The sequence below is a fragment of the Colobus angolensis genome, unplaced genomic scaffold (assembly GCF_000951035.1).
Source record: "Colobus angolensis palliatus isolate OR3802 unplaced genomic scaffold, Cang.pa_1.0 Scaffold58, whole genome shotgun sequence".
NCBI lineage: Eukaryota > Metazoa > Chordata > Mammalia > Primates > Cercopithecidae > Colobus > Colobus angolensis.
Genome location: NW_012119376.1, coordinates 1,499,448 through 1,523,075, shown reverse-complemented (window position 1 = coordinate 1,523,075; position 23,628 = coordinate 1,499,448). Strand labels below are relative to the sequence as shown.

Genomic DNA, 23,628 nt, shown 5'->3' with positions numbered 1-23,628 from the left:
ATTAAGGACCCTCAAAAGCTTTCTAAATTTTATATCTATTAATAGTTATGATATTCAAAATGAAAATGAAAGTTTAAATATTAATTCATTTAAAAATAAACCTATTACATATTAACATAAATCACATTTTCAAAAAATTAATGGGTGTCATTGTTTTACATTTTGCAAATCTTTTTAATGTTTGACTTAATTGAAGAAAGCTAGATTCTCATCTCTTTCTATGTTCTGTCAGTTGTGATATCATACAGCATGTAACCTCTGAATTACTCCACTGTATACTCATGAGAGAGTGTGAGTATGGGAGAGAATGAGAATGAAAAAGGCAAATAACATTTTAGTATTATTACAAAAACAGTTTTGATTTTATAGACCCCCTGAAATGGTCTTAAAGACCCCAGGGGTGCCCATGCCACACTTTGAGAACCATTGCACTGGAAAACGTATTGGAGAACAGAGAGCAACCAGATTCATATTTATTGACTTGCTGGTTTCTAAAAAACTCAGAATATTGACTTGGATTTATACCTTAAATCCTGTAATCTCTGGCCTCTTCACATTTTTCATTCATTCATTCATTCATTCTGTCACTGAACAAACATTTGAATGAGAGTAAGTGCCTGTTCTCACTGTACTTTACTCTGGAAATACAAAGGAATAAGACAGATCCTGACTTCAAGAGGTTCAACAACATTGCTTTTATGAATGAAACTGTATTTCACTATGGCTGTGCAAATGAGGAGTGGCAAAAGATTAACTTGGAAAAGCAACTAGAGTACAGATTGTGAAAGGCGTTATGAAGCCATTCTACATAATTTGGATATTATCCTTTGTATTGGTGCTTCCTGGAGTTTAGTATGGATTAAAAAAAATCACTTAAGGAGTTTAATAAAACGTAGGATCCTTTATTCCAGATTCTGATTCTTTAGGTTTAGAATGCAGTTCAAGAATTCCTTAATTCAACAAATATTTATTGAATTCTGACTGAGTCCCAGTCAGAGTTTATGTACTGGGGATGCAGCATCATGCAAAATAAGACATTTGGGGGTATTCTCAAGGAGTGTCCTTTAAGGCTACATTTTAAATTGTCCCAAGTAATTCTGATGTAAGTGGAACAGGGAAACCACATTAAGAAATGATGGCAAGATGTTGAAGGATTCTAAAAGCATGAGTGATATAATCAGATTTATGTTTTAGAAAAATCACTTTTCATGTATAAGATGGGCTAAACAGGTGTGTGACCAGAAACTGAAGAGTTAGGGAACTATTGAAGCAGTTCAAGAGCATTAATTTTTAGGGTCTAAGTGAAGACACTGATAAAGAAGTTGTAGATAATTGGCAAGATTTAGAAAATATGTCTGAAATAGAATCAGAATACTATAGTAGGATTTGGTGATCTGTTGGATTGGGAACAATGTTAATAGGTTATTTTCAAACTCTTTTTGAAATTATTACCCTTGTGAAATAGTTGCATTGTAGGGATTTTCATCCAGAAAGAGAATACTACGAGATGGTTTTAAAACAACTGAATTGTGAAAAGACTAGAAGTCTTATTTTACTATTAATGTTATTAAAGGAAAACTCAAAGCATTTGACATTTATTTTTTAAGATATTTAGTAAATACTTTGATTGTTAATATGTAAAATCATAGCTACAAAAGAAACGTTAAAGCTCATATAATCCCAGTCTTTCATTTTATGAATGAAGAAATTTAGACACAGAGGGAAGAAGGGACTTTCTCAAAAGTCACTAACTATTTGATACCAGAGCCCTCAATATCTCCTCTTTTCCAGGCTAGACTGCCAGTCAAGTATGTAGATAGTCATGAGCTCCATGTTTTAGCTAATGAATTACCTGTTCTCATTCTTATTTTTCTAGGGGGACAAATCTGACAAAATCAGAATTTATGAGCCTAGGTGAATTAGACCTTGTGTAAGAACTTAGTTCAGTGCTAAACTCAAGAAAAATAATGGATTGTGTGATTGTAGCCTGATTTCAAAGTACCACAAAATGGGTGGCTTAAGCAACCGAAATTTATTATCTTACAATCCTGAAGTTTAGAAGTCTAAGATCAGGATTGGTTCCTTCTGCAGAGTATAAGGGAAAGATCTGTTCTAACCCTCTCACCATGACTTATGGATGGTCATCTCCTCTGTTTTTGCTTCGTCTTCCCTCTGCAGTTGTCGATGTCCAAGTTTCCTTTTATAAGGACAACAGTCTTGTTGAATTAGGACCCATCCTAATGACCTCATTTTAACTTGATTACCACTGTAAAGATTCTGTTTCCAAATAAGGTCACATTCTGACGTGTTGGGACTTCAACATATGAATTTGGGGGTTAACACAATTCAACCCATAACAATTCATTTTCTTTTTTAGTTTAGTTAGAATATCAAAGTGTGGCTAACTAACCAGTCTATAATGTTCACATTCTCATTTCACGTTCAGGAAAATTTCACACAGGAAAACTGACTTCCCCTCATATATAGACCAAAATGTACATACTTATATCATACTGCCTATGCTGAAATGTGTTAAATAACAGTTCCTAAAAAAAATTATCAGATTTGTTGAGACTCTGATTAAAGCAGTGGACCTTCTCCCCAGAAAAACACACCAATCAAATTTACTATTATTGAAGAAAAAAATTCTTACCTGTGGAAAAAGTGTCATCTTAGTGTTTGATTTTACAGTATGCTTTGAGAAATAATCATTTTACATGTAACTTTCAGTAAGCTGTTGTGCAAATAAGATACAAACAATTCCTTCAGATCTCTTATGTCAGAGTTGCCTGTCATAGAGTAACTTTGTGAAATATAAGTCAGTTTCCTTTGTTGGTATTGTCGCACTGTCATCAGTTTCTTTAGAATGGAGTACAGGAAAGGTAGCCATGAAGGCACTTAATATGAACTCTCATTTCTTCTTTAAGCTTGGTTATAATACATTAATTTGCATATGAATATAGCAACAACAATCATACTGTAGTTCTAATTGTTTTTAGCACATACCCTTTTACTGAACTATATTTTTAAGAATATGTAATATCTTATCAGTTCACCTATAACACCTGTATTAGTGAAAATAATTCAGGATATATATCTTTTTTGCAGTTCACTTTCTACCTGTGACAAACCAAATCTAATTACTTAGGTCATGCACAATTCTTAGGTTATTTTTAGTAGATACCAGAGGTCACAGGCAGTGGGAGGTAGGTGAGCATTACTTAATTACTTACAACCTTGCTCTCAGGATATAATGAAGCCAAGTTCTGGCACACTTAAAAACATCTACTGGCAAACAGAGATGAAAAGTTAACACAACCTGTTCTGTAAGCTTGTTGAAGTCCCAGTGTTCTGTCCTTGTTTCATGCTACCACAGAACTGCTTATACAAGATCTACCTGAAGAAAATGCAACAGTATTCTAGCTGTCGGATTCGGTTGGCTACCTGGTTAACTCACTTGACTAAGAATCCTTTGAACTAGCAACTAAGGATCTCAGGCAAAGGTGAAGGACTTGCTGGATTCGTATATTCTAGTTCATATGAATATGACTGAACTGTTTTAGCTAGTCCAGTATCTTGAAAACCATTAATCTATGAAAATCCATTCCTGATACTCATTATGCTAATTAAAAGATATTTGGTGCTGATCGGTGATAAAAGCTAGTTGAAGAGCTTAAGCCTTGGAATGTGGCTTTTGATCAAGTGTGGCTAACTAACCACTCTGGAATGTTCACATTCCCAGCTAGGAAAACTGACTGCCCCTCAGATATAGACCAAAATGTACACACTTATATCATACTGCCTATGCTGAAATCTGTTAAATTACAGGCCGCATGACACCACCTATATTCTTATCCTGTGGTGTTACAATTTAGGAGTTTCTGTACCCTCTTTCCTCTTTTTTTTCCAACCAAGTTACTGATTTTTAGATGAGTTATATTTCCTGTCCTTATCTCAAAGAGATTTTTCTAACACATGGATGGATAAATAGACTTCTACCTGACTAACTACCTTTCTTTCATTGTTCCTTTTAAAAATTTTCTTATATTTTTAAAACGTATTTTGTGTTAATTGAAGAAAATATAGAGGACAAAATGACCTATTATCCCACCATTCAGCAATGATCATTGTTTATTATATTTTAGAAATTAAAACTCACCTATTTTTTTGTATGTGTTTCTGTCAAAAAAAGTAAAAACTTCTGGGATCTTATTTTATCACCTAACAATGTAACGTGGATATTTCCTTGAGTCATTACTTATTTAGCAATGTGGTTTTTAATACCTGCATAAGATTTCATTGTATGACTAGACTATCATTTATTTAAACAATTCTCCATTGCTGGACATTTAGAATATCTCTAGTCTACTAGTAAAGGTACTGCCAGACTTTTTAGATTTAATTCCTTTCCCTTCTTCAAACCTAGTCCTTATGTGCCCATCATTTCCTCTGTCATTGACTGTAAAAATGCTGATTTCCTTTTCTTCGGTCCAGTGTTACACAATTCTTTATTTAGGTTTTAAAATGTTGTAATTTTAGGTATCCACTAATGTAAAACTTATAATTGGATAAAGTAGGTTAAAAATACTGTGTAGAATTTTTGGTACTCTAATTAATATAGTACTTTTTTTAATGATTGTAGGAGTATATATTCTGGGGAAATACGGGCAGAAGAAAATCAGAGAAATACAGGAAAAGGAGGCTGCAGAATACATTGCCCAAGCGCGACGACAGTATCATTTTGAAAGTAACCAGAGGACTTGCAATATGACAGGTAAGACAGAGAAATATTTATACATGTGCAAAGTTGTTTGATGGTTTATATTAATTTGCATATCACCAGGATCAAATTTAGAGGAAAAGGCAAAGAAAGGATGATAAATTTAGCAATTATTTGAATGATTTAACTGAATTACATCATTTTAATATGAATTTTAAAAATCAGTTCATTCATTTTATTTAGCAAATACTAAAATCATTTAGCAAATGCTTGTATCCAGGCCTGGGGAAGCAGGAAGTGAGCAACAACAACAAAAAGCCCCTGACATTTGGAGTTTATATTCTAGGGAGAGGAAAAGATGATAAACAACAAATAAGTAACTTTAGGCAGTGATGGCTGCCAGGTGGACCATAAAGCCATGTGAGGACTGAGAAGTTCTGTAAGACAGGGGATCAGTACAGTCAGGTTTCTTTGAGGTAATATTTGAGCAGAAACCAAATGTTACAATGGAGGGAGCCATGCAAAATGCTTGAGGCGGGAGCAAGCTTGGTATTTTCAGGACACAGCAAAAAGGCCATGTAGCTAGAGCAGAATGAAAATGGCAGTGATAGGAAACAAGGCTGCAGAAGTAGGCTTGATCCCACTAGGCATATGGGCCATAGGAAAGAGTCATTACATTTATTAAATTTACAGTAGGCAACAATAGACCTGTGAGTCGGCTACAGTAGTATACACTCAGGCAATGTTAATTAATGGCAATAATTTAACCTCCACAGCTAGAAACATAGTCCTGGGTGAATGCATCACAAAATCAACCTGCCCATATAGTGTGTTCTAACTGGCATAACTGTTGAAGAACTAGTTCTCAAATCTGTGCAAAGCCTGTTTTTCTTTTTTATTGTTTAAAGCTTATTCATTTCTCTAACATTCTTTCAAGAACAATTAATTTAGAAAGATTTATAAAGGTACATTCTCCTTATCTAATTTTAAAAATAGAAATTTTTTAGCATTAAAGGCCTCTATTATTAGTTTATTTACCTCATTTTACTTGAGGCTGAGACTAAGAAGAGTAAGAGGCACATTCAGAATTACAACTAGAGTATGATTTTTAGTATTTGAAGTAGTAATACTCAGAAAAATACCTTCATTCTGCAAAGCAAATAGTAATCATAAATACTATACATAACAATTCTGAGAGTAAAATGAATATTATAAAAGCCACTTCAAAAATGTTTTGTGAGGCCTTGATGAGGTAATGCCTATAAAGTGCTTCATGTATAATAAATACTCGGTAAATAATAACTTCTTAAAAATTATGAAATTATTTAAATTGACGTTCACCCTTCAATATATTGGCACTGCCTAGGACATTTTAATGAATTTTTAGAGAATTGTCCATTTCTGGTTATTATTTGAATTTTCAAAAAATAGTAAAATGGGCCAGGCGCAGTGGCTCACACCTGTAATCCCAGCACTTTGGGAGGCCGAGGCTGGTGGATCACCTGAGGTTAGGAATTTGAGACCAGCCTGACCAACATGGAGAAACCCCGTCTCCACTAAAAATACAAAATTAGCCGGGCGTGGTGGCGCATGCCTGTAATCCCAGCTACTTGGGAGGCCGAGGCAGGAGAATCGCTTGAACCCACTAGGTGGAAGTTGTGGTGAGCCAAGATTGCGCCACTGCACTCCAGCCTGGGCAACAAGAATGAGAAACTCCATCTCAAAAAGAAAAGTAAAATGTAGCTGCTGGGGTCTTAAAATACATCTCAGTTTGACATGGACCCTTGTGTCCATTTGGGTCCCCTGGGAAGCAGATGCTAGGATGGGATTAGATGTCCCAGAGATCTACTAGTAGAAATGCCTGTAAAGAATAAAGAGTAAGGGAGGCAGAAGAAGGCAAGTGAAGCGTTTAGGCCACAGTGCAGGTCTGACACTTGTGCAGGGAAAAAGACAAGGAAGGAAGAAAGATTAGGCAAGAAGAGTCTCAGACTACAGCACAGTTCTAAGAAAGTGTTGGGAGACCAATGAGGGGTCTGCAAGCCACAGTTTCTGGTAGAGGAGACCTGCAGAAATGGGCCTGCTTTAGTGTCCCCATCCAAGCAGTGTCATTGGCTGGGAGCAGTGCAAACATGGTAATGGATCCAGAGGAGTGGCAGCTGGGGTTATCAATTAACTATGCTCCTCCAACAAAAGATAGGGGTCACACATTTCCATGACGCAACCCTAAGATGAACAAATAGCTGACTATAGGCAATTAAAAGTAAAATATTTGATTTCTATGAGCCAAAATATAGGTTCAATGAAAACTTTCCAAATTAGCTTTCTGCACGTTCTGCATTTTTTTGTACAATGCATAACATGAACATTGATAATGGGGTTACAAATAATATGATCAAATTTCTATTCTTTTGGATAAGACGTAATTGATATACTAGAAAAAAAGTGAGTGCTTTGGGGTAAATATAACTAGTTTTCTTACCTAAGAAATTTTCGCTTTTAGAATGCGGTGTTCATAGCCAGGTGTGGTGGCTCACACCTGTAATCCCAGCACTTTGGGAGGCCAAGATGGGAGGAATGCTTGAGCCCAGGAGTTCAAGACAAGCTTGGGCAACATAGTGAGACCTCATCTGTACAAAAAATTTTTTAAATTAACCGGACATGGAGGCCCACGCCTCTAGTCCTAGCTACTCGGGAGTCTGAGACAGGAGGGTTGCTTGAGCCCAGGAGGTCAAGGCTGCAGTGAGCCATGATTGCACCACTGCACTACAGCCTGGGTGACAGTGTGAGATTCTGTCTCAAAAAAAAAAGAAGGAATGTGGTGGTCTTCATATTTTTTCATTTTGTTATCATTACTTATTTAGGATTTAGAAACTCATTTTACATTTTTATGTGTGTATTTCTCCATTTCTTTTTTTTCTCTGATCCCATGACAGATTCTTATTCTCCTACATTTCTTATTCCACATGTAGAGCCACAAATAAACTCCTAAAAATCACATGAAGTTTTTTTCCCATAGATTGCTAGTCTCATTTCATCTTCACATTATTCCTGGGAGTAACAAGCAATAAACAGCAGCCACTGACAAAACTAAAACTAAAACTCAGCAACTCTTAGTTTCTAACCTAGTGTACTTTTATCTATGTTATAATAAATATTTATTGCTTTGTAGTGTTACAAACAGTAAACATTTACAATAAACAGTAACAAATAATACCCACTGACAAACTAAAACTCAGCAACTCTTAGTTCCTAACCCAGTATGCTTTTATCTAGGTTATAATAAATGTTTATTGCTTTGTATTATTTAATAAATAAACTTTTTCTAAAATTAGAAATAAAAAATGAAGCAAAAAGTATAGCTGAATATAAAAATGTTTTTGATCATTGTCATTGTATCAGAAGTAAACACATTGTAAAAAATTTGAAGAGTATAGAAAAGAAAAAAAGGAATTTTTCATAATCCATAGCTCAAAGACCACCACTGTTAAAATCTGAGAATAATTCTTTCTATTCTTTCTTCTGTGTGTATGTGTTTGTGTTGCTGTGATTGTAATGCTTGTATAATTTTGTTAAATTATATTAGCAGATAAATGATTTGTTAGGATATAATATTTTTATAATAATAATAATAATTTGAATTGTCTAGCCCTGACTTTCTCTGCTGACTCTTTCTAGTTGCTAGCCCTGTCATATAGCCTAAAACAATGTGTATTTCTTAGTGAGGGCAGTCATATCACTTGTGACCTTTTTTATTTTATTTTTTGTATTACAGTACTGTCCATGCTTCCAACACTGAGAGAGGCCTTAATGCAGCAACTGAATTCCGAGAGTCTCACAGCTCTTCTAAAAAACAGGTAAATGCAAGTTACAGCATTTTCTGTTTATGCACTGCACTTAAAGTTTATAGAATGAACTGATATCCTTTTCAAATATATTTGTTATTTTTCTGTCTAATTAAAGCTTATATAGGCTCAGTAAGAAAAATATTAACTATATCATTTAATCCATGTTTAATTTTGTCTGTGCTCTACTTTTTTGCACAAAGCATTCAAGGCAATGATATTTGTATGTATTGTTTTTCATATAAATAGACCTTATAGCACTTCGAAATTGTTCATGAATTTGATTATTGGAGTGCTTGTGAAATGTGTTCCTGAACCAGATGCTGTGAAGCTAACAAAGTTATGTTAAATATCGTGCTTCTGAAAGAGCTTACAGTGTAATAAAGCATGTGAACATACATTTTAAATAAGGTATACAGGACTTATATTTTAAATTACTAACAAAATGAAATACAAACATAACATGAACATACAATACTAATAATTTACATTGCCATGGCAGTTTGCTGTGTCCAAAAGCACTTTCGCATATGTAACCTTGTATACTGCATGTTGCATGTGTTGGGTTATTGTAATTCAGTATGTACTGTATTAGTTTGAGAAGACTTCCAGCAGGAAATGTGTTCTTATTTTAATGACAATGATGGAAGGGTAGGCAGGGAAATGGTTTCACTAAATAAATGTTAATCATTATAGCCTTCCTAAAGTAATCACTTGCCTTTAATCACCCTCTAAATAACCAGGGGAATAGTAGTTCTATTTCTAAACTGTCTCACTGTGCTAGCCCTGGTGCTAGGGACCTTTCGTATATGCTCCCACTTAATTTACACAATAGCCCTGTGAGGCAGTTACTATTATTCATTTTGCAATAGGAATTGAGTGCTCAGACAGGCTACATAACAAGTGGGGAATTTTCTTTAAAACACTTACTATATTCAGAGAATACTTTCCAAAATAACAATGGATTTGTGTACTTGAAATTTCTTGTATCTTATTAAAACAGAATGCTAGTGATGAGGGGTTTTCCGTTTTAAATTTCTTCATTCTTAGAGGTAGACAGACCTTCCTTCCTTCTTACAGATACAAGGTTTAGCTTATAAATTAGTTCATACAGTTTTATGAAGAAACATATAAGCAGATTGCTTTTTATCAAATAAATGATTACGTTTGTATGTACATAGGTAGGAATTGAAAAGAAGTAGATTTTAATTTCCTTACATTTTGTCATGATGAGAAGGCAAGGCAAATTAAATAAGTGAATAGCATTTTTATAAAAGCAACATTTATAAATCATGCTGCTATAAAGACACATGCACACGTATGTTTATTGCGGCACTATTCACAATAGCAAAGACTTGGAATCAACCCAAATATCCATCTGTGACAGACTGGATTAAGAAAATGTGGCACATATACACCGTGGAATACTATGCAGCCATAAAAAAGGATGAGTTTGCGTCCTTTGTAGGGACATGGATGCAGCTGGAAACCATCATTCTTAGCAAACTATCACAAGAACAGAAAACCAAACACCGCATGTTCTCACTCATAGGTGGGAACTGAACAATGACATCACTTGGACTCGGGAAGGGGAACATCACACACTGGGGCCTATCATGGGGAGGGGGGAGGGGGGAGGGATTGCATTGGGAGTTATACCTGATATAAATGATGAATTGATGGGTGCTGACGAGTTGATGGGTGCAGCACACCAACATGGCACAAGTATACATATGTAACAAACCCGCACGCTATGCACATGTACCCTAGAACTTAAAGTATAATAAAAAAATAAAAAAAAAAAATGCAACATAATACAGATAAAATGATCATGATGGCATTCTTCCTTTATGGTGAATCTGTTTCCCGCAAGGCCCTATGTTCCATGTGCTTTAAAAGGGGATTTAATAATTAAGATACAGTCTCTTTAAGACCTTTTCATCCAAAGGAGGAAGTAGACTAAATAAATTATCATAATTCCAGACATACTTAGTGCAATGACAAAAAGTAAAAGGAAAACATAGGAGTATCAAAAAAACCAAGGGATTAATTTTGATGGATAATCCTGGACAGCTTTAAAGAAAAGATGTAATTCTGTTTTTCTTTATCAGTACACAGGAGGAGAGTTTCTTAAATTCTGGAGAATTTAAGATGGGCCACAGTTGTCCTCATTCACAGTTTCCTCTTTAAATATCTCAATGTTACTTTTTCTTGGCTTTCTTTTGATTTGAAATTACTATTTGTAATTTGGTGGAGGGAGAAGGGCAATATCCATTTGAAAAATATTTGCATAAATAAGGGCTTGATCCCTTACAAAGTGTGATTAAATAAGGCCTCCAATCTTATGACTGCTTTTATATTAGTTTTATATGAGACTCTGGTCTCATATTAACCTGTTGAGCAAGTTTTTTTTTTTCTTTAAACTATTTTTCATAATAACTAATCTGAAATAAGTAGATGATTTGATATCTTATTCTGCCAACTTCACAGTAGCAAATGAACAGTTATCACTATTTTTGATATTTAGCGCTCTTGGTAAAGACTGATAATTGGCAATGAAGTTTCAATGCAAAAAAAAAAAATCGTAAACATCCTCTATCATAAGAGAAGTAGAACACTTTGAAAGGATTCGTGTAATTCTCTCTCTCTCTTTTTTTATTTCTACATGAAGGCCTAAAGTTTAAGAATTATTATGAATATTTTAGTGACATTAAAGAGTCTGGTTGTATTTAACTTGCAGTTGATTTCCATCAGACAAATCATTTGAAAGGAATATTTGCATTGAAAGCACTTTTCTCTGTTCTTCTGCATAGATTTGGAATCTTTTGTGTAGATTTTGGAGATTTTTTTAAAAAGTTAGTGTCAGTATTTAAAAATCTACTCTTAAGGTCTAATAATGTTGAGTGTAAACATGAAGAAATGTCCTGGGTAACTATAACTGTCTTCTCCCACCAAAATCATCCCAAATAAAATACAGTTTTTTGTTCGTTTGGTTTTGGGTTTTTTTTTAGACAGAGTCTTACTCTGTTGCCCAAGCTGAAGTACGGTGGCACAATCATGACTCACTGCTAAGCACTTTCTATATTGAAATTTTCGAAATCACTGTTTTCTTATCTTTTTTCACTTAGAATTTTTGTAAGAAGTACTTAGAAATTTTTCTGAGGGAACATTCAAAAAGAGATATGAGTTATTTATGATACATTAAATACTTCACCTTTGAATTGTGGTTGATTCCCAGTTTAATCAGAATACACATGACATTCTGCCATGAGTCTTGAACACTAGATTAGATTAAGGTTGAAGCAGTGTCTTGCATGAGTTACTCAACACATTTTCTTAACCTGTGCCATCTAGGAAAGAGGTAACTGGAACTATACAGTCTGCTCATTGGCAAAGAAAGACAAGAAGCTAGTAGTATCCTTACAATTGTAATAGTAACTCAGTTTCTTCTTGGAATGCAAATTTAGGTCTGAAAATAATAATAAAGAATATGGACTTGTATTTTTTATATCTATGGTTTTTTTATTTCATGTTTTCTAGTAATTTATTTTTATTGTATTTAGCAAAAGCACTGGTCTGTGACAGATTGTAAAGGAAAAGGAAAAAAAAACACTGATCATTCCACTAGTGGTTTGAAAAGCTCTAAACTACCTCCACATACGGTGTACTATCCTTTGGTTAGAAGAGGAAAATGACTACCATTTTTATACAATAGTCCCATCCACTTTATCCAAGGTTTGACTTTCCAAGGTTTCAGTTAGCCATGGTCAACCATGGTCTAAAATAGAAAATTCCAGAAATAAATAATTTCTAAGCTTTCAGTTGTGTGCCATTGTGAATAACATGATGAAATCTCCCTTTGTCCAGCAGATCCATGCTGTAGATGCTATCTACCTATTAGTCACTTAGTATCCATCTTGGCCATCAGATTGGATGTTGAGGTATCACAGTGCTTGTGTTTAAGGAATCCTTGTTTTACTTAATAATGGCCCCAAAGTGCCAGAGTAATTATGCTGGCATATTACAGTTGTGCTATTTTATTGTGAGTTATTGTTGTTAATTTTTTACTGTGCCTAGTTTATAAATTAAATTTTATCATAGGTACATATGTGTAGGATAAAACATAGTATATGTAGGGGGTTGGTACTATCTTCAGTTTCAGGCATCTACTGAGGGTCTTGGAACGTATCCCCCAAGTTGATAAGAAGGGACTACTGTAGTACTATGGAATGGTCTCCACAAGATATATTGCTATATTTTTTAAAAGGTAAAGAAAAATGTGTATAATATGTTTCACTTATCTAAGGGGGCAGATATAAATGTATATATACGTATTTGCTTATATAAAACAAAACAGTGGAAAGTTTAAGCATTTTTTAAAGTCACCTATGAAGAAGGGAGAAAATTAAGGGGGATAGGAACAAACTTTTTTTAATACACCATATTATATAAATTTGATTTGGGAATCATATTATTATTATAAAATTACAGTGTTTAAAAAATAATGTCCAAAACTATATAGTACCATAAATCAAATTAATCTATATATGATTCTAGTTGGTGGTATAATTACAAAGACAGAAACTGTGCTAAATTACTTTGAAACAGAAATTTGACTGTATATCCTTAGTAGGCCATATAGTCTTCACACACAAAGAATTGGAAAAACAGAAACCTTAAACTCTTTTACACTGAGACGGTTGTGAATAGAGTGAGGGATGAAGCAAATTAGTGATTATGTTGGTTTCACCTGTTTTTAATGTGGACAAAAAGAAATACAAATGCAAAATCAATGAGATTAAGCTAAAAACCTTTTGACTAATTTTCTAAATTTTGACTGATTTAGAAATATCAGTATGAATTCATCATGTATATTACCTTTTTGATTATATGCACATATAAATAAATAAATAAACACTTATTTATTAGCTTAGTTCACTGGAAAAATCTTAGAAATAATGACCTACCCGGTAGCAATGAACATTCTTAACCAAAAGTTTTGGTCTCTACCATTTCCTGCTATGAGAAAACAGGACCCAGTGAAATTGGTGATTTCAAGTCTGCAGCAAGAATTGAACGAGATGAACCCAGAATAAGTTTTCATGTCAGAAACTGTGGATTCTGTAAAAGACTAATAAAAAATCATATAAATCAAAAGGATTCAGGAGCCAATGTGAATAGTCTTCCAGAAGTGAAAGATGGGCAATTTGAACATCGGTAGAGATAATAACTGCAGTGGATTGATACACATGAAATATATGTGTAAATTCTTGTGTTTATGATCGTAAAACAAAAAAACACTTCATATTTACCTTTGAAGGATTATAGGACCTACTTCATTATTTCTAAAACAGCAAATTAGAGAAAGAAAGAAACATTTCCTCTGCTTTTCCTATGTGATTTTGTAATATATCTATACATAACACTCAAGAAGAAAAAGATTGTTGGAACATACACCAGTGAAAGTGGTTGTTATTGATTACTGGAATTACATTTTTTTTTTTTTACTGTATTTCGTGGGTTTGCTTTTCTGCAGTTATGCTGTGTTGCTTTTAATTTTTTGAAATAAATGTAGATCTATAAAATTCAGAGTTTTCTATTAGACTATCTAGATTATTATTTTCATTTTTTTTATTTTGTCCTTTAGGCCTTCAAACAAGCTAGAAATATGGGAAGATCTGAAGATAATAAGTAAGCCTGCATATTGTGTGTAACAGCACATCCTTAAAATATAAAGGGAAATGTTTGCATTCTATTATGATGACTCTCCTTTACCTGCCTTTTAGAATTGTTGTTAGTGTTAAATAATATAGTACAGGTAAAGCAAGTAGATCAATGTCTGGACATAGCATTCAGTAACTGTTAGTAGTAGTGCTATTGTTATGATGATGATGATGATGATGATGGTAGGTAAAATTGTCCTAGACTACATATGCCTTTATTAGGTACTGATATCTCTAATGTACTTTAAAGGAAGTTTTTATTCCAATCCAGATCATAGATTTACTTTGATATTTATTGTAAACTTTTGTTAGTGATAAAAAATGGAAACAAAAAGCTAAACCAGGGCCTACATATCTGCTTGTCTCAGAACTGTTATTCCTGTTTTCCCTTCCATTCAGCTAATCCTTGTCAACAGAATGATGCTTAAGCCTTGCCTATTTGAAAACAAATTAAACCTCTCTAGTTCCCTATATTTCCTTTCAACTTTTATACTTTCTTTTTTTTTTTTTGAGACGGAGTCTTGCTCTATCACCAGACTGAAGTGCAGTGGTACAATCTTGGCTCATTGCAACCTCTGCCTCCCGAGTTCAGGCAATTCTCCTGCCTCAGCCCCCCGAGTAGCTGGGACTACAGGTGTACGCCACCATGCCCAGCTAATTTTTGCATTTTTAGTAGAGACGGGGTTTTACCATGTTGGCCAGGATGGTCTCGATCTCTTGACCTTGTGATCCGCCTGCCTCAGCCTCCCAAAGTGCTGGGATTACAGGCATGAGCCACGGTTCCCGGCCTATTCTTTCTTACAGTCCTTATGACCAAGATTTCTACATTCCCTTTCTTCTCTTCTTCACTCCCACTCATGCTTTGATGTACTACAGCCTGGTTTCCACCACCTGTGTCTCCACCCAAGCAGGTCTCTCAAGCGTCAGTAACAACTTCTGTGTTGCCAAATCTACTGGATATTTTCCTCCTGCTAGGACTCTCGGCAGCAGTCAACACCTTCACTCTCTCCTCTTTTTTGAACACCTTGTCCTAGGCTACTGGGAAGCCTGTCTTACCAAGCTTCCCTAGCCGTTCTGTACCTTCCTGTAGTCCTTAAACCCTTAAACAGGCTCATCCTCCTCGAGCTGCCATTGAAGGCTAGAGTTCTTCCACACTCAGCCCTCTTCTGTTACTTGAAAATAGCTCCACTGACAACTAAGAGTTCTGAAGCTGCAATTCTTTGTGCTTCCCAGACTTTTCCTTGTTTTCTTTTCTAAGCTAATAATATATACCTCTTTCACCTAATATATTTTATTGGTCATAGTTTCAATTAAGGGATCATACCTAATTTTTATTAAACAACTTGTAAGGAGAGACTGAAATATTTTGAATTGATATATTTTTATACTAGAAACAACTGTAAATATGTTTTTAAAAGTCATCTTATGAAAAAATAACCATAGGGATGGTTCATGATTTTACACATTTGTATTAATCACAGTACCAAATGGTTTTCTTTTCTCTATGAAGGTTTCACAAGAAGTATCGTGGCTGTATACAGTACTTGTATGCTGGTTGTTCTTTTGCGGGTCCAGTTAAACATAATTGGTGGATATATTTACCTGGATAATGCAGCAGTTGGCAAAAATGGCACTGTAAGTTTAATAGACTTAAACAGACATTGTCCTTTCCCTCAAGCGGTTCAAAGTTTAGCTTATTTATCCTGATAACAATTTCTGTGAAATAAATATTTTTATATTTCATGTGATTATGAACTTTTAATATTATGAATAATTTTTATACTTTGAAACTAGAATTTTTGGTATGTTAAAAAAAGTTATTTTTCCTATCACTTCAGATCTTGAAAAATCTCACCTAAAGTTATATTGAAAACATTACTTACCAGTTTAAAACTTGGATAATTTAACTGTATTTTTGTTTTGTACAGACAATTCTTGCTCCCCCAGATGTCCAACAGCAATATTTATCAAGTATTCAACACCTCCTTGGAGATGGTAAGATTCTTATTTGTGACTTTTATACTAATTTTAATTCATTTGTTTGTATTATTGAGGAATTTTTAAACTAAGCAAGGCTTTTAGGTTTGTTTTTTCTTTAATAGGCCTGACAGAATTGATCACTGTCATTAAACAAGCTGTACAGAAGATTTTAGGAAGGTAAGGCATTTTTCTTTGACTTTTCTGACTTCCTGATTCTGATGAATGAAAGAAAATTAGAATTGTTCTAGTGAAGCCAGTGACTTGACAAATGGTAATTTGTGAAACTCTTTGTAATCTAATCAGATACCATCCTGGGATATTGCATTATGGGATCCATTTTCTTTGTCAGAATCAACCTTTTTATACATAGGGGAAAGTTTTAATATTTCATTGTTAATTGACTGACTTCATACAAATCAGAAATATCTGGGTCATGAGATAAAAGACCTACTTTAAAATCTGCCTCTGAGGCTTTTTCCTCCCACTTATACTAGTAATATCTATAATTACAGTAGGAATTCTCTTATGAAATCCAGAGAAATACTTTTCTTGGCTCTGTAGTAATGGCCCTTAACTGGTGGCTGATTTCTTAATCCATTCTATTCCAGTCAGCAGGTACAGATGTGAGCAGAAGAAACAAGATTTTAGATAGTAGCCTGTTAAGAAAAGAGTGTATGTAGGATGTGTTGTATAGTTTCGATTTATCCCAATTCCCTTTTCTCTGTTTCTAGTGTTTCTCTTAAACATTCTTTGTCCCTTTTGGACTTGGAGCAAAAACTAAAAGAAATCAGAAATCTCGTTGAGCAGCATAAGTCTTCTTCTTGGATTAATAAAGATGGATCCAAATCTTTATTATGCCATTATATGATGCCAGATGAAGAAACTCCATTAGCAGTGCAGGTGCTTAATTCATAACCATTTAACCAAACCAGTTACTCTATACTTTTAAAATTTTACTCTCTCTTGAAATTTTGATTTCTGAGTCTCTTGAAAGGTAAGTGATTGAAAGGTATATATTTCAATAATTGAAGTAAAACCCCGTAGAAAACAAATAGCCATTATGAGCGATTTCTAGTTAGAAGCACTTAACAATTTTAGCTGTTCAGTACATTTTTATTATGAGGTATGTGACAGTACATACTGTGATGTACGCTGGGGATGTAAAATGAGTAAGGCATGTTTATTACACTTGGGGAACTGAAGATACAAATTCAATTAGTGGGCTACAGCGTGTTTTTATATCAGATCAACTAGCAGAACATAGAGCTGAAGGTCAGGGCAAGATTATAAAGAGCTTTGTATGCCAAGATAAGGAGTCTGAACTCCAATTTGTAGACAAAGAAAGGTAGATTTTAACCAGTCCAGTAACACAATCACCTTTGCTTTTTAAAAAAGTTAATGATGAAAGTACAGAAATGGACTAAGGAGGCTATAGTCATCCACTTGGGAAACAACAAGGTCTAATCCAAAAATTATGAACCACAGTGTTGCTAAACACTGGTGTGTCCTGGATAGTTGTTATATAAGTTATTCATTGATTAAGAATACTAAAAACGCCAGATTGCAGGTTATATGGCTCATTTCCTAAATTAGTAGCTTTTCATTTGTCTACTGGTTTGCACCCATTCTTTCTAATTGGGAGAACAGCTCTTACTTGACAACTGGAAAAGCCTTAGAACAGAGAGGCCCCCTATGCCATACCTCAGCGTAGAGGACCTGTTAGAACAGAATGCCTTGTTTACATTGCCTGCGGGATTTCCCATTGCCTGCAGGATTTCCCATTCCCAAAGACCCCAAAGATGAACCTGTTTAGGTGCTGAGAGATCCTATATTCATGAGTAGGCCAAAAAAAAAAATGTTGCATCCCATTTAAGGAAACCCTGTAACTTGAAAGATAGAGACTAAACTGATCAAACAGAACAGATGGAACAGAATTAATGAAACAAGAGACAGCTTACAAAATAGAATCTCAAGGAGATGCAATAAGAGTATTAAAAAATCTTTTTAGGACTCTAAAGTAATTTACAGTTTTCGAAATTCAAAACAAGACCAAAAGGAAAACAATTCAAAAGAACAGATGAAGAGAGAAATGATGGACCAGATCTTACTGAACTGAATTAAAACCTGAAATTTAAGATTGAAAGGACACATAGAGTCTCAGACTAGATTGATGTAAAAAGACACACACACATATCCTGATAAAATCTCTTTCTGATGAAAGAAAAAAACATAGGAGGTTGATGGGGAGGATCACTTGAGTCCAGGAGTTCAGGACCAGCCCGGGCAACATTGCAAGATCCTGTCTCTAAAAATTAAAAATTTAAAAATCAGCCAGATGGGCATAGTGGTGCACAGCTATAGTCCCAGCTACTCGGGAGGCTGAGGAGGGAGGAATTTCTAAGCTCAGGAGTTCAAGTCTGTGGGGTGCTTTGGTTGCACCATTGTACTCCAGACTGGGCAACACCAGTCTCTTAAAAAAAAAAAAAAAATGCTTTGGGAGGCCAAGGAAAGAGGATGGCTTGAGGCCAGGAGTTCGAGACCAGCCTGGGAAACATAACAAGACCCTACTGCTACAAAAAATAAATGAAAAATTAGCATGGTGGCCCATTCCTGTAGCCTAACTGCTACTTAGGAAGCTGAGGCAGGAGGATCACTGGAGCCCAGGAGTTCAAGGTTACCTAAGCTATGATCATGCTACTGGACTCCAACCTGGATGACAGAGTGAGACCCTGTCTCAAAAAAATAATAATAATGAAATTCAGTATTAAAAAGAACAAACCCAGACCTCTACAAACTCAAAACCTATTTCTTCTTTGTCTAACTATACTAGAAATCTATCCAAGAAGGGCCAGATAAACAAAGATCTTACTAAGTATAATTTTACTTTTACTCATGTCTTAAATTCTACTTATTTGCGCACATAAACCATTACAGGTTTTTTTCGGGGGGAAGGGAGATCTAACTTTTTTTATTGTTGATAGAACATAGACTTTTAGATTTCCTGAACTCTTTATTTTATAAATGTGATTAGTTTCATCATAACCCCGTGCTAATGTTTGAAAACCTAAAGTGTGACATTTTAATTCTATAGGCCTGTGGACTTTCTCCTCGAGACATTACCACTATTAAACTTCTCAATGAAACTAGAGACATGTTGGAAAGGTATGTATACTTCATGTAACAGGAAAAATATGTGTGTAAGTTGAATGTACTTGAGACCATTTTTTAGTTTTTCTTGAACAATATAGTCAGTATAATATGATATTAAAATTACATTTTTTACTCTGTTCCTCAGCCTTTAGATAAGATTTCCTACTCAAACTGGAGGGAAGCAGGGATTTCTTAGGGTAACTCAGCTACTAACTCTACTATCTGAATTTATCGAGTTCCAGTCTTTTGTTTTTCTACAGTAGGAATGTCCACTTTTTTCTTATTCAGATTTCCACCACATCATTTCATGAAGCTCTGGAGAAGGTCATCGGTGATCTTTTGCCATATCATTGTATAAATGAATGAATTACAATGCATCTGTAATGTTCATCTTACTTGACCTTTCTCTGATACTTGACATGGCCTTTCTTGAAATTCTTTGCTCACATGAGTTTCATGACAGTATAATCTGTATTTTTCCCCTACGTCTCAGATCATTTCTTAGATTTTTCTATCTCTGTCTTTCCTTTAAATATCAGTGTTTCCAACCTGGTGCAGTGACTCATGCCTGTAATCCCAGCACTTTGGGTGGCCGAGGTGGGTAGATTGCTTGGGCCTGGGAGTTCAAGACCAGCCTGGGTAACATGGCAGAAACCCCTTCGTAGATCAAAGAAAAAAAATTAGCCAGACATGGTGGTGCACACCTGTGGTCCCAGTTAACTCGGGAGGCTGAGGTGGAAGGATCACCTGAGCTCTGGCAGGTTGAGGCTATGGTGAGCCATGATTGTGCCAGAGAGTTCCAAGCCTGGGCAACAGAGTAAGATCCTGTCTCAAACAAACAAAACAAAAAAAGCCATCAGTGTTTCCCAGGTATTTGTTCTTATTTCATTGGCAACTGCCTCCCAGGCAATGATTTATATTCCCATTACTTTACCATGCTAGCAGTTAAAGGCAAATGTATTGCCCTAGTCCTCCACCCTCAGGAGCTTGTTTGGATTGAAATTTCTACATTTCATAGATAGAAATAATTTGTTCATTCAGTTAATTCATTTATTTCATTGAATTATTCATTAACTATGTATTGGCTGTCTGTGGTATATTAGGTACTATTCTAAATGCTAGGTCTTCATCCCTATTGGAATTTGTATGTTAGTGGGAGAGAAAAATAATAAACTAATAAATTTGATATAATGTCAAGTATGTATAACTTTGTTGATGAAACACAAAGCAGGTTAAGGGGTTAGAGAGTGACCAGGTATGCTGTTTGTATTAGGTTTGTCAGAAAAGGCCTCTTTGAGGAGATGCCATTTGAGCAGAGACCTGAATATACTGTGGAAGTTAACCTTATAACCCAGAAGAATACAGTTCAAGACAGAAGAACAGTTGCAGTGATCCTAATGCTTGGCCTGTTCAAGGAATAGCAAGGAGGCCATTGTTGGCTGGAGCACAGTGAATGAGAAAAGCAGTAGGGAAGTGAGATTGGAGACATAGATGGAGACTCCAGAGTATGTTGAACCTTGTATCCATGATAAGAAATTTGTTTTTTGTTCTTAATGTATGGGAAGCCATTGGAGAATTTTAAGCAGTGCAATGACATCATCTGTGTTTATAAAAGACCTCATTTCTCTATGGTAAGTTGACTATAAAGAGATAAGAATAGAAGGAGGGAACCAGTTTCAAGAGTTGAAGGATTCTAATCAAGAAACTGTTGTAGTTTGGACTGGATGGTAGCAGTGGTGGCAATAACAAGAGGCTAAATAATAGATTTATTGTTAAGATTGAACCACTAGTACTTGCGGAATTATTTGGTGTGGGTTATGAAAGAGGAGGCAAGGATGACTCCTAGGTATTGGGGCTGAGCATTTGAGGAAATAGGAGTTGCCATTTACATTTTGGCAGTGTTAACCATATCCAAGTGGTTATATGCCTGTTGGCAATTGAATATGCAAGTCTGGAATTCAAGAGATAGTTTACAAATACAACATTGGGAGTTGCTGAGACCAGCTTGGTCAGGGAGACCCTAACCCAGCGGCGCTAGAGGAATTAAAGACACACACACAGAAATATAGAGGTGCCTGAAGTGGGAAATCAGGGATCTCACAGCCTTCAGAGCTGAGAGCCCTGAACAGAGATTTACTCACATATTTATTAAGAGCAAACCAGTCATTAGCATTGTTTCTATGGATATTAAATTAACTAAAAGTATCCCTTATGGGAAACGAAGGGATGGGCCGAATTAAAGTAATAGGTTGGGCTAGTTAACTGCAGCAGGAACATGCCCTTAAGGCACAGATCGGTCCTGCTGTTGTTTTGTGGCTTAAGAATGCCTTTAAGTGGTTTTCCGCCCGGGGCGTGCCAGGTGTTCCTTGCCCTCATTCCCATAAACCCACAACCTTCCAGCGCAGGTGTTAGGGCCGTTATGAACATGTTACAGTGCTGCAGAGATTTTGTTTATGGCCAGTCTTGGGGCCAGTTTATGGCCAGATTTTGGGGGGAGGGCTTGCTCCCAGCAGGGAGTAATCACTTTGCATATGGTATTTAAAGTAGTGGTGCTAGGAACAGATAGAGACTAGAAGACAAGTGAGTCATAGAGCACTCCAACATTTAGAGTTTGGGATGGGGGAAGAGCCAGCAAAGGAGACTGAGCAGGAGCTGCCAGCGAAAGAAAAGAAACACCAAAATAATGAGGTATTTTGGAAGACAATTGAAGAAATGTTTCAAGGAGACTGTGATTAATTGTGTCTAATGCTCCTGAAAGGCCAAAGGAGATAAAGACAGAAATAACATTAGATGGAGTTGTTGAGTGATCTTGTTGAGAAGTTTCAGAGGAGCAGTGGTGGAGATAAGCTAATTCAAAAGAATTAGAGTTTAGCAGAGACCAAGCACAGACAACTGTTTCAACATTTTACTTTGAGAGATTCCTAGAAATAGGACAGCATTTAAGGGGAATATGGGAGCCAGGAGATTTTGACTTTAACATTTTTTTATATACACCTTTCTACTAAACTCCATGAGATGACTAGTTTTTGTCTGTTTAGTTCACCAATGTATGTTCAGCTCTTAGAACAGTGCCTTGCATGTAGTGGATGCTCAATAAGTATTTACTGAATTGATAGGAGAGGGAGAGATTGATGTAGGAAAGCAGGATAATTTTAAGAACAAAGAACTTTGAATAGGAGAAAGGAATGAGATTCAATACATAGTAAAATAGTTTAGGAGTCAGGTAGGGATGGCTGAGGATAGGTCAGATGCATGTAAGTGGGTAGATGGGTGGGACAAGTGTGTAGAAGTTCTCTTTACTTCTATTTTTATGTGTGTGAAATGGGAAGCAAGCTTACCTATTTCTCATTTCTTTCATTGGCCTAAATGAATTCAATTCAATAAGAAGAATAAAAATTAACATTTTTGAGTGCTTATGCAGCAAGCACTGTTCTATACTGCTTTACCTATCTTAACTCACTTAAACCTTCAGTTTCCATTTCTTCAGCTTCCATCCCCTTAATCATTTTTCTTCTTGGAACCTTACCATACTACCTTTAAAAGAACAAAGTTCAGCCCAAATTACCATGCAACCCAGCAATTCCACTCCTAGGTATCCACCCAAAAGAATGAAAACATCTCTAGACAAAAACTTGTTAAGAAATTTCATAACACCATTACTCACAATAGCCAAAAAGTAGAAACAATCCATATTTCTGTTAACTAACGAAAGTATAAAATGTGATGTATTCATACAGTGGAGCCCTATGTAGCAAAAAGGGGAACAAGCCATTGATATATGCTACAGTATAGAAGAACCTTCAAAACATTATGCTAAGTGAAAGAAGCCAGGCACAAAAGACCACATGTGTATGACTGTTTCTATGAAATGTCCAGAAAACTGTATAGACCAAAATAGATTAATGGTTACCTGGAGTTAAGAGTGAGATGAGGATTGGCTGGAAATGGGCCTAATGGGTGACAAAAATGTTCGAAAATTGAATTGTAACGATAGTTGCACAATTATGCAAATTTACTAAAAATCATTGACTTGTGCATTTAAAATGGGTAAATTTTATGCCCTGTAAGTCCTACTTCAATAAAGCCGTTAAAAATGCTTTTAAAGAGAGATGACTAAGGAAAAAAGATAGAAAGATACACACATACACATGCACACTCTAGTCAAGAAACTTGAACATAACTAGGTATTTTCTAGCTTTCTTTTTTTTTTTTT

General features: G+C 35.3%; 1 protein-coding gene across 1 annotated transcript in view; it reads left to right on the top strand.

Annotated features, from left to right (window-relative positions):
• Positions 1–23,628, top strand: part of PEX3 (peroxisomal biogenesis factor 3) — a 43,812-nt gene that overhangs the window by 3,300 nt on the left and 16,884 nt on the right. Inside the window, exons 2-9 of the mRNA XM_011962036.1 lie at positions 4,643–4,774; positions 8,493–8,574; positions 14,210–14,253; positions 15,796–15,920; positions 16,214–16,280; positions 16,388–16,442; positions 16,997–17,165; positions 19,357–19,427. Of these exons, the coding sequence (XP_011817426.1) occupies positions 4,643–4,774; positions 8,493–8,574; positions 14,210–14,253; positions 15,796–15,920; positions 16,214–16,280; positions 16,388–16,442; positions 16,997–17,165; positions 19,357–19,427 (745 nt within the window). The remainder of the gene's footprint in view (positions 1–4,642; positions 4,775–8,492; positions 8,575–14,209; positions 14,254–15,795; positions 15,921–16,213; positions 16,281–16,387; positions 16,443–16,996; positions 17,166–19,356; positions 19,428–23,628) is intronic.